The sequence below is a fragment of the Xenopus tropicalis genome, chromosome 8 (genome assembly GCF_000004195.4).
Source record: "Xenopus tropicalis strain Nigerian chromosome 8, UCB_Xtro_10.0, whole genome shotgun sequence".
NCBI lineage: Eukaryota > Metazoa > Chordata > Amphibia > Anura > Pipidae > Xenopus > Xenopus tropicalis.
In genome coordinates this window covers 115,115,432-115,129,350 of record NC_030684.2, presented here as the reverse complement: position 1 = coordinate 115,129,350, position 13,919 = coordinate 115,115,432, and the positions used below count along the sequence as shown (strand labels likewise).

General features: G+C 43.3%; 1 protein-coding gene across 3 annotated transcripts in view; it reads left to right on the top strand.

The window, feature by feature from the left end:
- The first annotated feature begins 9,166 nt into the window (after positions 1 to 9,166).
- The window catches only part of rmdn3 (regulator of microtubule dynamics 3), a 40,152-nt gene continuing 35,399 nt past the window's right edge, over positions 9,167 to 13,919 (top strand). Inside the window, exons 1-2 of one of the 3 annotated variants that reach the window (XM_031890236.1) lie at positions 9,167 to 9,196; positions 11,949 to 12,147. In XM_031890236.1, coding sequence (XP_031746096.1) covers positions 9,182 to 9,196; positions 11,949 to 12,147 — 214 coding nt within the window. In that variant the 5' untranslated portion in view covers positions 9,167 to 9,181. 3 annotated transcript variants of the gene reach the window in all.

Below are 13,919 nucleotides of genomic sequence, written 5' to 3'. Positions count from 1 at the left end.
TTGTTTCTTGCTTGTAAAAGTATTGCCCTTAAAGGAAAACTATACAGTGTAGGTCTTTATAAAAATATATAGCATTAAACAGCTTCTGTGTTAAACCCTGCTTCATCAAAATAGACTTTTGTATGTGCCATTAAGTAATTTATATAGAAAGTTGCCATTTTAACTACTAAGGGCCATCCCCTGGGATCATACGATTGATGATGCTTCTTCCTGTTACCAGCTGCATTATTTCCTGTCAGGTGATCTCTGAGGAAGCACACATCCCATCACAAAATGGTGGCTCAAGGTAGAAGATGTAAAAGGCAATATTTACTGATATAAATAAATATATACAGTATTTCTATATATACCGAATCAAACACAACCAGCACCAAGGGTCTTGTGGTTAAAATAAATATTAGTGTATTATAATTGAATGTACAGGTATAGGATCCGTTATCCAGAATGCTCGGGACCAAGGGTATTCCGGATAAGGGGTCTTTCCGTAATTTGGATCTCCATACCTTAAGCCTACTAAAAAATCAATAAAACATTATTTAAACCCAACAGGATTATTTTGCATCCAATAAGGATTCTTTATATCTTAGTTGAGATCAATTACAAGGTACTGTTTTATTATTACAGAGAAAAAGGAAATCAGTTTTAAAATTCTCAATTATTTGATTATAATGGAGTCTATGGGAGACAGGCTTTCCATAATTTGGAGCTTTCTGGATAATGGGTTTCCGGATAAGGGATCCCATACCTGTATAACCGACGTTTCAGTCCCTTTTGGGACCTTTTTCAAGGTACATTTATATACAACTCTGTTTAAATAACCTCCTCCCATGAATCAGTGACATCATATGCACATTAACCCCTAGTGACCATTAACCCCCGACATCATATAAGCATAAATAATCAATACTTCCCCAATACAAAAAAGAGTGCATTAATTGTTCACATTAAATAAATTGCATATTTGGTATCCCAACATAGTTCAAATTGCAACAATGTTAAAAATATTGCAATTTCTGTGAATAATTTAAAAGTGCAACATTGTAAAAAAAAATCCTCCATCTCTGTGAGTGATCTAAAGTGCAACTTTGTTAAAACAATTAAATTTAAAAACAAATTGTAACCATACATCATCTATTATGTCAGAAATTTATATATATATTCCAGTTTGTAAGATTCTTTAATAAGCCACCTAATATAATATAAACTATTTGATGGTTGCCCCACCCTACATCTCTGAACTCATCTCTAGGTACCATCCAACCCGCTTGTTACGCTCCCTACTGACCTGCTCCTCAACTCCTCTCTCATTCCCTCCTCACATGCTCGTATTCAAGACTTTGCAAGGGCTGCCCCCCTTCTCTGGAATTCACTCCCATAAACTATCAGACTTTCTCCCAATCTCTCTGCCTTCAAGAGATCTCTAAAAACACATTTATTTAGAGAAGCTTACCCTAATCTAGTTTAACATAACCTCGGTGTGCTGCTAAAAGCAATAACCTGTGCAAAACCTCTCACAACTGTCATGCCCATTCCCACACAATGGGGGGAATTCACAAAAGTGGAGATAAAGGTTTGTGAATTAGGTGGAAAATCCGACAAATCTATCTCCACTTTTATTTTGTCTCAATATCACCACTTTTGTGAATTCCCCCCAATGTGTCTCAACCCTTTCTCCCTGTAGATTGTAAGCTCTTTTGTGCAGGGCTCTCTTCACCTCTTGTATCGGTTATTGATTGCTTTATATGTTACTCTGTATGTCCAATGTATGCAGTGCTGCGGAATATGTTGGAGCTTTATAAATAAATGTTAATAATAATAATAATGGGGGTATAGTTTTCATTTAAATGGTTTTCGGAAGACCCTCCTACAGTTGGTATGTGGAAGACTCTCCTAGCAGAGCTTGTAACACTAGACTTGGTCTATATACAAAGGGATATTCCAGATTAATTTCAGTGTCTGAGGTTTTTGTTATCAATATTGTTTGATACAGGTATAATTCCTCTATGGACTTTAACACAGGAATGTATGTATGACATGGCACAATATTCTGCTTACACACTTTTTTCTATTTCTATTATCTGTTTTTATGTTTGTTTAGAATTAAAAGGACAAAAAATATCATTTAAAAAAAAATTGCAATAAAATAGTGTTAGCCAGTGGCTATGCTCTGCTCTCTAAATTTTCTCTAATGAAAGATTTTAAGATAATTTCTATCTTGGCACAGTTACTTTTATATGAAATGAAATATAGTTGCTGCATTCATCATCTCTCTAATAGAGTAAGACTGATGTCAAATGCAGATACCATATTTAATATCCGCTTGTAGACAAATATATTTGCTGGTGTTTTGATCCGCAGTATTGCTCGTTACATAACAAGAATGTGGCAGTCTGTAATCACAATTTCATTTCTAATTTATCAGTCTAGGATCTACCAATTTAGAGCTCTTACCACAAGCAGGAACGTCATCCAGGCAGTGTGCTCTGTTTAAAATCACTGTTTAAGTTGAAATAGAAATTAACCCATCACTGCAACAAGCTGGCACAAGATACACACATAGTAATGTTATTCAAATTAATTCAAATATTTATTATATTAGAAAATGAACATGGAGAAATAAATGCCCTGAGCTATAAATTAATAAGCACTTCTTTATTAAAGGCCTATTCTAAGCAATAACTAACTCCGACCCAGGTATAAAAAGCTGTATAATAAAAGCCCTTTTCAAATTAAATATAAAACCAAAAGCTATTTTTTTATTAACACACCCATACCCATTATAAAAGCATTTACAAATCCCAGCTGTCAATCATATATTGCTTACCCCGCCTCTATGCCTTAGGCATAGAGGTGGGGCAGACAGTTACTTTCACTTTCAATTCATAACTTATTAGATGTTGCTGCACCCCTCACATTCCCCATCCCTCCTCACCATCTTATTTCATAACCAGTGCATGGGCATCAGGTCCCCCCCATACAGAAACAAGATTTTGTCAGGATGCAAAGCTTGCCTTAATAACAGTGTCCACAAAATGGTGCCTGCCTGCTTGCTGCAATTGTGAATTCCAAGGCTGAAGAAAATAAGAATAAAATAATTTCTTCAGTTTAGTTGAAGTTTATTTTGCTAGACAAACACAATAGAAAACAATTTGGAGTTATTTCTTAGGGTGACAGATTCCCTTTAAAAATGGCTCTTTAAGCATAGAAATGTCCATAAAGTCTATTATCAGAAATGTACATATTGCTTCCTTTCCTATTATAGTTCAACAATATCTGGAGGATTTCAAGACAGCTGTATTATACACTTTTATAACTCTTTAAAATTGGCACATAAAAAATATACAATATGCATAAAAACACTGATATTAGATAGTGTGCTGATGCCACCCTTGGGTACAGTTGGTTACAGAAAAAACAGAAATGTGGCTGAAAAAACCCCCCACACTAAATTTATAAGGATCACAACTTTATTATCCTTTATTTATCAAATTAGAGATCATTAAAAACTGGCCGGCCAGATCTAATATATATATAATATATGTGCTCTATATTTATTAAGTTTTTGATCTGGCTGGCCAGTTTTTAATGATCTCTAGTTTATATAAAGGAGAAGGAAAGTAATTTTGCAAGCTAGAATGCTATACTTGTTCTGCAGAAAGCTTTACCAGCCCTAGAAGCTCGCTCTGTTTAAGATAGCAGCTACCAGCTCTAGAGGCTGGTAGCTCAGATCACACATTCTGAAAATGAAAAGAGCAGGAGAAGAGAGAGAGGAGAGAGCTGCACAAACTCTGCCTTGGAAATAAAGGATTTTTCTGAAAGGGGAAGTCACAAAAGAACACAAGAAATCCTGTATATACAGTATATATATATATATATATATATATATATATATAGGGTCCGATTTACTGAAACGCAATAATTTCCCTTTTTTTTATTTTCAAATTTGACTAAACTTTATTTTAAAAAAGTTGCAAGGAAAACTCGACTTTTCCGAATTGTTGTCACGGAAATCCCAAATTCATCAAATTGTCACTGCCACAATTCAAAAAAGTTGAGTTTTCTGACAAAACCCAAAGTTCCAAGACTTCAAGGAAAGGGAAGGGACCTTTGCCATTGGCTTCTACATGAACTCGACAAGATTCACCTGGTAAATTTGTTTTTTTTAGCCATTTAGACGCATAGTAAATTTTGAAAAAGTCACAGCATTTTTTCTCTGTGACTTTATGCGCTAAAAATTTGATTCCAGGATCAAAGTAAATGGACCCCTTAGTGTTTATCCCCTAAGGAACTTGAGGTCATTGGTGACTGTTAATCCCAAAACAACCCTAGGTTATCACTATATTAATTCTAACAGTTGGTTACAGTGAGTGAAAGGAATAGATCCTGAATCAGATATCACCAGATATAAATTTAATTACAATATGGGGTAAAAGCAGTGGTTTTCAGGGTGTTTTCAGGGTGTTTTGTTGTCTGCAAGAAATCACCTATTGTGCGAATCTGTGCGTAAATTAGCATGAAAAAATCATATTTTTCGCAATGACTACAAACATTTTGGAATTCATTCAAGCTTTTGTATTGTGACTATCTTTTGGCCAGGTTGGAGCTGCAGAGTGCCATTGAGCCCTATGGGAGACTTTCCTTGGGCCGGGTTGGAGCTGCAGAGTGCCATTGAGCCCTATGGGAGACTTTCCTTGGGCCAGGTTGGAGCTGCAGAGTGCCATTGAGCCCTATGGGAGACTTTCCTTGGGCCGGGTTAGAGCTGCAGAGTGCCATTGAGCCCTATGGGAGACTTTCCTTGGGCCAGGTTGGAGCTGCAGAGTGCCATTGAGCCCTATGGGAGACTTTCCTTGGGCCGGGTTGGAGCTGCAGAGTGCCATTGAGCCCTATGGGAGACTTTCCTTGGGCCAGGTTGGAGCTGCAGAGTGCCATTGAGCCCTATGGGAGACATTCCTTGGGCCAGGTTGGAGCTGCAGAGTGCCATTGAGCCCTATGGGAGACTTTCCTTTGGCCGGGTTGGAGCTGCAGAGTGCCATTGAGCCCTATGGGAGACTTTCCTTGGGCCAGGTTGGAGCTGCAGAGTGCCATGGAGCCCTATGGGAGACTTTCCTTGGGCCAGGTTGGAGCTGCAGAGTGCCATTGAGCCCTATGGGAGACTTTCCTTGGGTCAGGTTGGAGCTGCAGAGTGCCATTGAGCCCTATGGGAGACTTTCCTTGGGCCAGGTTGGAGCTGCAGAGTGCCATTGAGCCCTATGGGAGACTTTCCTTGGGCCAGGTTGGAGCTGCGGAGTGCCATTGAGCCCTATGGGAGACTTTCCTTGGGCCAGGTTGGAGCTGCGGAGTGCCATTGAGCCCTATGGGAGACTTTCCTTGGGCCGGGTTGGAGCTGCAGAGTGCCATTGAGCCCTATGGGAGACTTTCCTTGGGCCGGGTTGGAGCTGCAGAGTGCCATTGAGCCCTATGGGAGACTTTCCTTGGGCCGGGTTGGAGTTGCAGAGTGCCATTGAGCCCTATGGGAGGCTTCCAAAATCATGTACAGAAGTTTCAAATTTAGAAAAGTTTTCACGATCATTTGGATACAAAAATTTCCTAACTTTCAGATCGCAACCAAAATATTTTTGTACAACCACGACACATGCAATTTACGCACATCATAAATTATCGTGGTTACGCCGAATATTTTCCAATCGTGCTTTTAACAATCTGAAATTTGTGCCCCTTTGTAGAGGAAACATAGTAAAAGTAACAAAACTAGATACACTTAGGGGCAGATTTATCAAAGTACTATTTTCATACCTTTAAAAAGCCAGATACAAAAAAATAGTATTAAATATGATTTTTTTGTATTGTGCTTTTTAAAGTACAAAAAAATTGTATCTTAAAATAATCATATCTTATCGTATAATGCCTGAAAAGTAAGATTTTTTTTGTATCTGAATGATTGTAAACTGCAGGAAAACCTTTCCCACTTTGATCCTTCTGTGCATGACTTTGGAAGCCTCCCATAGGGCTCAATGGCACTCTGCAGCTCCAACCTGGCCCAAGGAAAGTCTCCCATAGGGCTCAATGGCACTCTGCAGCTCCAACCCGGCCCAAGGAAAGCCTCCCATAGGGCTCAATGGCACTCTGCAGCTCCAACCCGGCCCAAGGAAAGTCTCCCATAGGGCTCAATGGCACTCTGCAGCTCCAACCTGGCCCAAGGAAAGTCACGATACCAAATAAATCTGAAACTTTCGTACTCGGCGCGACAATACGATTTTGTTGCGCTTTTTTGCTGCACTTTTTGTCGCAAAGTACAAAAAACCTGGCCCAAGGAAAGTCTCCCATAGGGCTCAATGGCACTCTGCAGCTCCAACCCAGCCCAAGGAAAGTCTCCCATAGGGCTCAATGGCACTCTGCAGCTCCAACCCGGCCCAAGGAAAGTCTCCCATAGGGCTCAATGGCACTCTGCAGCTCCAACCCGGCCCAAAGAAAGTCTCCCATAGGGCTCAATGGCACTCTGCAGCTCCAACCCGGCCCAAGGAAAGTCTCCCATAGGGCTCAATGGCACCCTGCAGCTCCAACCCGGCCCAAAGAAAGTCTCCCATAGGGCTCAATGGCACTCTGCAGCTCCAACCCGGCCCAAGGAAAGTCTCCCATAGGGCTCAATGGCACTCTGCAGCTCCAACCTGGCCCAAGGAAAGTCTCCCATAGGGCTCAATGGCATTCTGCAGCTCCAACCCGGCCCAAGGAAAGTCTCCCATAGGGCTCAATGGCACTCTGCAGCTCCATCCCAGGCCAAGGAAAGTCTCCCATAGGGCTCAATGGCACTCTGCAGCTCCAACCCGGCCCAAGGAAAGTCTCCCATAGGGCTCAATGGCACTCTGCAGCTCCAACCTGGCCCAAGGAAAGTCTCCCATAGGGCTCAATGGCATTCTGCAGCTCCAACCCGGCCCAAGGAAAGTCTCCCATAGGGCTCAATGGCACTCTGCAGCTCCAACCCAGGCCAAGGAAAGCCTCCCATAGGGCTCAATGGCACTCTGCAGCTCCAACCCGGCCCAAGGAAAGTCTCCCATAGGGCTCAATGGCACTCTGCAGCTCCAACCTGGCCCAAGGGAAGTCTCCCATAGGGCTCAATGGCACTCTGCAGCTCCAACCTGGCCCAAGGGAAGTCTCCCATAGGGCTCAATGGCACTCTGCAGCTCCAACCTGGCCCAAGGAAAGTCTCCCATAGGGCTCAATGGCACTCTGCAGCTCCAACCCGGCCCAAGGAAAGTCTCCAATAGGGCTCAATGGCACTCTGCAGCTCCAACCCGGCCCAAGGAAAGTCTCCCATAGGGCTCAATAGCACTCTGCAGCTCCAACCTGGCCCAAGGAAAGTCTCCCATAGGGCTCAATGGCACTCTGCAGCTCCAACCTGGCCCAAGGAAAGTCTCCCATAGGGCTCAATGGCACTCTGCAGCTCCAACCTGGCCCAAGGAAAGTCTCCCATAGGGCTCCATGGCACTCTGCAGCTCCAACCTGGCCCAAGGAAAGTCTCCCATAGGGCTCAATGGCACTCTGCAGCTCCAACCCGGCCCAAGGAAAGTCTCCCATAGGGCTCAATGGCACTCTGCAGCTCCAACCCGGCCCAAGGAAAGTCTCCCATAGGGCTCAATGGCACTCTGCAGCTCCAACCTGGCCCAAGGAAAGTCTCCCATAGGGCTCAATGGCACTCTGCAGCTCCAACCTGGCCCAAGGAAAGTCTCCCATAGGGCTCAATGGCACTCTGCAGCGCCATTCCAGGCCAAGGAAAGTCTCCCATAGGGCTCAATGGCACTCTGCAGCTCCAACCCGGCCCAAGGAAAGTCTCCCATAGGGCTCAATGGCACTCTGCAGCTCCAACCTGGCCCAAGGAAAGTCTCCCATAGGGCTCAATGGCACTCTGCAGCTCCAACCCGGCCCAAGGAAAGTCTCCCATAGGGCTCAATGGCACTCTGCAGCTCCAACCTGGCCCAAGGAAAGTCTCCCATAGGGCTCAATGGCACTCTGCAGCTCCAACCAGGCCCAAGGAAAGTCTCCCATAGGGCTCAATGGCACTCTGCAGCTCCAACCCGGCCCAAGGAAAGTCTCCCATAGGGCTCAATGGCACTCTGCAGCTCCAACCCGGCCCAAGGAAAGTCTCCCATAGGGCTCAATGGCACTCTGCAGCTCCAACCCGGCCCAAGGAAAGTCTCCCATAGGGCTCAATGGCACTCTGCAGCTCCAACCTGGCCCAAGGAAAGTCTCCCATAGGGCTCAATGGCAGTCTGCAGCTCTAACCCGGCCCAAGGAAAGTCTCCCATAGGGCTCAATGGCACTCTGCAGCTCCAAACTGGCCCAAGGAAAGTCTCCCATAGGGCTCAATGGCACTCTGCAGCTCCAACCCGGCCCAAGGAAAGTCTCCCATAGGGCTCAATGGCACTCTGCAGCTCCAACCTGGCCCAAGGAAAGTCTCCTATAGGGCTCAATGGCACTCTGCAGCTCCAACCTGGCCCAAGGAAAGTCTCCCATAGGGCTCAATGGCACTCTGCAGCTCCAACCTGGCCCAAGGAAAATCACGATACCAAATAAATCTGAAACTTTCGTACTCTGCGCAACAATACGATTTTGTTGCGCTTTTTTGCTGCACTTTTTGTTGCAAAGTACAAAAAAGTCACTGAAAATACACAAAAGTTGTAACCTTTAAAAAAAAAAAAAGAATTTTTTGTATTCGGACCCGTCGTACTTTGATGAATGTGCCCCTTACTGAAGCGAATCGTATCTAGGGGAAAAGTTGCTAGCAATCCTTATTAATACCAGCCATGCTCCATGAAAGTTACAAGGTCATTTCAAGGTTGGTGGCATTTTTTCCCTAAATACAAGTCGCTGCAGTAAGTATATCTAGTTTTATTATCAAGAAGACCAAATACAAATGTTGTCCTAACATCAACAACGTTGAATAGGCCAATAGTTTGGGCCTATTTTGTATCCCAGTCTGAACCTGGACTGTTGCTCCTTCCATTCGAAACGGAGTGAGCCGAAAGCATTGGCAGAAAAAGAGGCCACCTCATGCAGTAGGCTTCTCATTGGACAGCTTCCTGTATAAGCAATTACAGAGCCCACCCACACTCCACCATTGCAGGCATCTTTCAAAAAGACAGCACTTAAAAAGCCTTTATTACTGTGCAGTTTTGCTGCCCCATTTATGCATGACATATACGTAAGGCTTGCATAACGGTTGGCTGCTAGCGCGGCATTTATATAAGCTTAATTTTTTGTTTCTCATTATTCCTAAGTATAAGACGTGTAATTGTTATTTTAGTAATGAATGTGGCTTTTTTTAATGTGCACTTATTAATCAACTTTCCCCAGTATCTCTTGAGGGCAAAGCACACAGAGCTTGGCAATGCTTAGCACATGCGTATTAGGCCTTGGTGAGTGCGCAATGAAGAGCTAGGGGGCGGGGCGTGTGCCATACGCAGGCGCACTTTCTAAAGAGAGTGTACGCCGGCGGTGAAAATAGTCGTGTAATATGTGAGCCGGCGGCTGTGTGTTATCTTGGGATCGCTATAGTGCTGATGTCACGGCAGCTGCTCTGTCCGTAACAAGGAGGCCTCACTGGTGAAGTATTAGGTGAGTTTGGGTCACTCACATGGTGTGAGGGGGCGGGGATCCCATCCTTACTGACTGCTCCTGTCAGTGTGCGCTAAATACAGCATGCTAGTGTACAGTATTTCCCTGCACTCTGGGGGGAACAAGGGCCCAAAGCAGTAGGTTTTAGCGTACTGTACAGATAATGATCCCTATGCTTGTGTGAGGGGTGCTATTTGACTTCTGTCTGTGCTGGGGGGGGGGGGGGGGGGGGTGGGTCAGAAGGTCATTTGGGGCTTCTGGGAGCTGTAGTTCAAAAGAATTAGGGAGTTGGCAGTTGCTTAAAGAAAAAACAAATTTTGTTTCATGGTTTGAGTGTGTTTGGGGCGCAGTTGTACATAGGTCTGTGAGTACTGCAATGCATTGAGGGTCACCCTTAATGTAGGTATATGGATAGTGTACACTGGCCATTCTATGGCCCCTTAGTATATTAGATACTGTCTTCTTCAGAAAGATATGTGAGATGGGTCTTATCAATGTGATGTGTTTAACAACATGGCGTGTCACAGGGCTCTGGTAGGGGATTTATAAGCATGGTAGCACAGAGGAAGCACCCAGTAAATAACTGATTCAGCTTTGCATCATCCCCCCCATTCATTCCTCATGACATGTAACTGCTTATGGCAGCCCAGCATTACTGAAAGCAGCTTCCCAATATAAAGCTAAATGAAGTTTCTCTTTTTCCTTATTGGAAATCTCTTCCTGTTTAGCTACACAACAGTCCCTCTCAGAGCATAATACAATGTTTACGCCTTAGAAAACGATACAATGTATATTTGTTCCATTTCTTGCAGAACCCTTAAGCTTAAACCACTTTCAAGGAACTCTATCACTCAAAAGAGAAGCAAAGGTATAATTATTGGGGGGATACCTACTGCTCTGGAGTGGGTGTACTTCTTCAAGGGCACTTTAGGGCCCTGATATCCTGGGCACTTTATCTTTGCTACCACGGGACACTTTTCTCCCCCAAATGCTTTTCCACTGGCAATAAAGTAAATTGCTGGTGGGGAGGAATCTTCTGCATGTCAAACACTTTACATATGGCAATCCCAGGTAATCAAGGCATTTTTGCACATTTACCTGGGATAGCTGCTGTTAGCAACTTTGCAGATGGTCTTCATTATTTTTTATAGTTTTTAATTATTTGCTTATAAAAAAACTGCTGTGTAAGCTTAGAATTTTTTTAAGCTTATATGGCTGTATTTACATAGATTTTTAGGGCTGTGACACACGGGGAAATTAGTCGTGCCACGACAAATCTCCCTGCAATGCCATCCAACCGGCTAGAATGTAAATCGCCGTTGGGATGGCATGCGCCTTGAGAGGAAATTTTGGCGACTTCGGCAAATTGCGGTGCCGCGTATACCATCCCACTGGTGATTTACATTCTAGCCGGTGGGCTGGCATTGTGGGGAGATTAGTTGCCTGCAACAACGAAGGTTTGTCGCATGGCGACTAATCTCCCCGTGTGTCACTGCCCATATTCTTTATCTTTCTATTCACTCCCTCATCAATTCATATTCCAGCCTCTCATTCAAACCACTGAATAGTTGCTAAGGGCAACAAGACCCTAGCAACCAGGTTACTGCTGAAATACCAAACTGGAGAGCTGTTACACAAAAAGCCGAATAACTAAAAAACCACAAGTAATAAAAAATGAAAGCCAATTGCAAATTGTCTCAGAATATGCACTGAAACTTTTTTTTGCAGAAAAAAAAGAGCACTAGGCCAGGGTAGCAAGTAAGTGACTAGAATTACTGGGGCGGGATGCCTTACAGCATAGGACCCCAAAAAAATGTACCTTTCTATCTCCTTTAAAGAAAACTGAAGCCACTGGTTAGGTTTGTCCCTCTTTGTAAAGGGATTCTTACTCATTGGGTAAATATCATGTCACTTCCCCTACCTTATATAACCTATATATAAAGTATGTTTAGTATCAAATTTGTTTATATGCAGTGTAAATTTTTAGAACTATTCATTTTTCATAACATAAATAGGAACAAGTTTGGGTTAGATACAATAATCCCATCCTTTTTCTTGAGTATTGTCCTTTAGTGCTCAATTAAAAAAAAAAAAAAAAAAAATGAATGTATTGTGTGTGGGATTTATTATTGCCTGAAAAGCAGGCCTTTGCATTTCATTTTCTACTATTTTTTTGCTTTTTTGATTTTATATGCACCTTTTATGCACTGTAAATAAATGTGTGTGTTACCATTAAATGTATATTTATGAGAGAGGGATATGAACACCAATGCCCACAGAGCAGGGAGTATATATACACATAAAAATGATTTGTATTGGCTTTTGTATTGGCTTTTCAGGAGGTAACAATGTCTAAACATATTCTTCCATACCGGATTGGCCTGGGACTGGTTATTGGAGCGACTGCTGGGGCTGTGATATACATTGTGTTCAGGCGAAACCGTAAGAAAACCAGGAAGTCGGCTTCAAAACAGAATGGATACTGTTTGCAAAAGTGTGGGGAATCCAAGGTTGTAGACACTTTAAATAACTTACAAGGTAAATTGTAATAATTTTACAATATTAAATAATTTTATGTAATTATTGAAAGAAGTATTTTTTCTGTACTGCTGTTCTGGCTCTTGAAACTTGTAGCAGAATCCAGACCTTTACTCCAATTCCCTGAAAGTGGCCATACACGGTAAGATTTGTTTGTTTGCCGATGTCGGCAAATAAGTGGATCTTCTGACGATTTGCTGGGCTAACAGGCCAAACAATCGGATTAATTCGGTGGGCATAGGCCCATTGGACCAAGGACTGCAAGAATGAGCCAATGTGGGCCACGATCCGACGGAAAATCAAACCTGCCCGATTGAGATCTGGTCAATTTTAGGCCAGATCTCGGTCGGGTAAGCCCGTCTGGGGTGCCCATACATGGGAAAATAAGCTGCCAAATTGGTCTAAAGGACTTGAATTGGCAGCTAAAATCTGTCCGTGTATGGCCACCTTAAGTACCCATTGCACATTGTTCAAAATGCTTGGGCCAATATTGTCTGGCATCTTATTCACTCCTGGCCATCATATTGGCCTATTTATAGGGCCAGAAAGATGGCCACCCAAGTTACCGTATATACTCGAGTATAAGCCGATCCGAATATAAGCCGAGGTACCTAATTTTACCTAAGAAAACTGGAAAAAGCCTAGGGTGGGAAATGCAGCCGCTACTGCTAAGTTTCAATAATCAAATTATTTAATAAAAGGACACTCACAAGTGCTTACATGACTACCATATTAATAAACACAAGGTGTGGGCTGGAAAATGAGGCGCATCCAACATAAGATAACCACATGCAAGGCTGTACAGGTTAATATCTCATTTAATTTTTGTAGTGTCTAGGTAATGATAGTCCTGCACAGCTTTGCCCTGTTAGGATATGTTGCCGTAACTGTATGTTATGCCATACCCGCTGGATTAATAATGCTGCAGAACAGCACATAACCAATGTTTTGGTCTCCACTGCAATATTTTGCAGGATAAGTCTGCACTACGTTTCTTTGTACAAAATGGGAAAGAAACATACTTGAAAAAAAAACATAGGTTGTTTGCCACCCATGCAAATTATTGGCCCCTTATAATATACCATATTAAATATACACATTCGCATGAGCTAAGGTCGCGCTGCGCCTAACAAACTGCAGATCCATACGAGGAATCCTCGTCCTACCTGCACATCCATACACATTGGCATGAGCCCATCCCCATGCGCGCAGCGTGACCTTCGCTTATGCGAATGTGTATGGATACGGTGCAGGTAGGACAAGTAAACTGTTGCACGCACACGGAGGGGGGGAGGGGGGGGGCGGCGGGGGGCGGGCGCCGCGCGACCATGGATGGTTCATCCTAGGGCCGACGGAGGTGCAGATAGGGGGTGCGATGTAAGGCAGTTCGTTTGCACTCGAATATAAGCCGAGGATTCCTTTTTTAGCACATTTTTAGTGCTGGAAAACTCGGCTTATACTCGAGTATATACGGTAGGTATTGGGAAGGCTGAAATTACTGTTGCACAAGTGCTGCATCTGGCTGTGGCTGCATTCTTTTTATGATAGTTCTGCATGCCCCATGTTGGGTTGCCAAATAACGCAATGGTTTCGATGTATGGGCACCTTTATCCTTCACAGAAAACATTTTAAAGGACATGTAAAGCCGACATTTGCCTACAATGTATATCAGTTGGGCCTGCCTCCCCCACCCAAATAGCGTCATTTGTACTGCATATATCCCCTCTGTTTGCCAGCACCATCACATTTTCCTAAACCAAATAGCCGCTTTC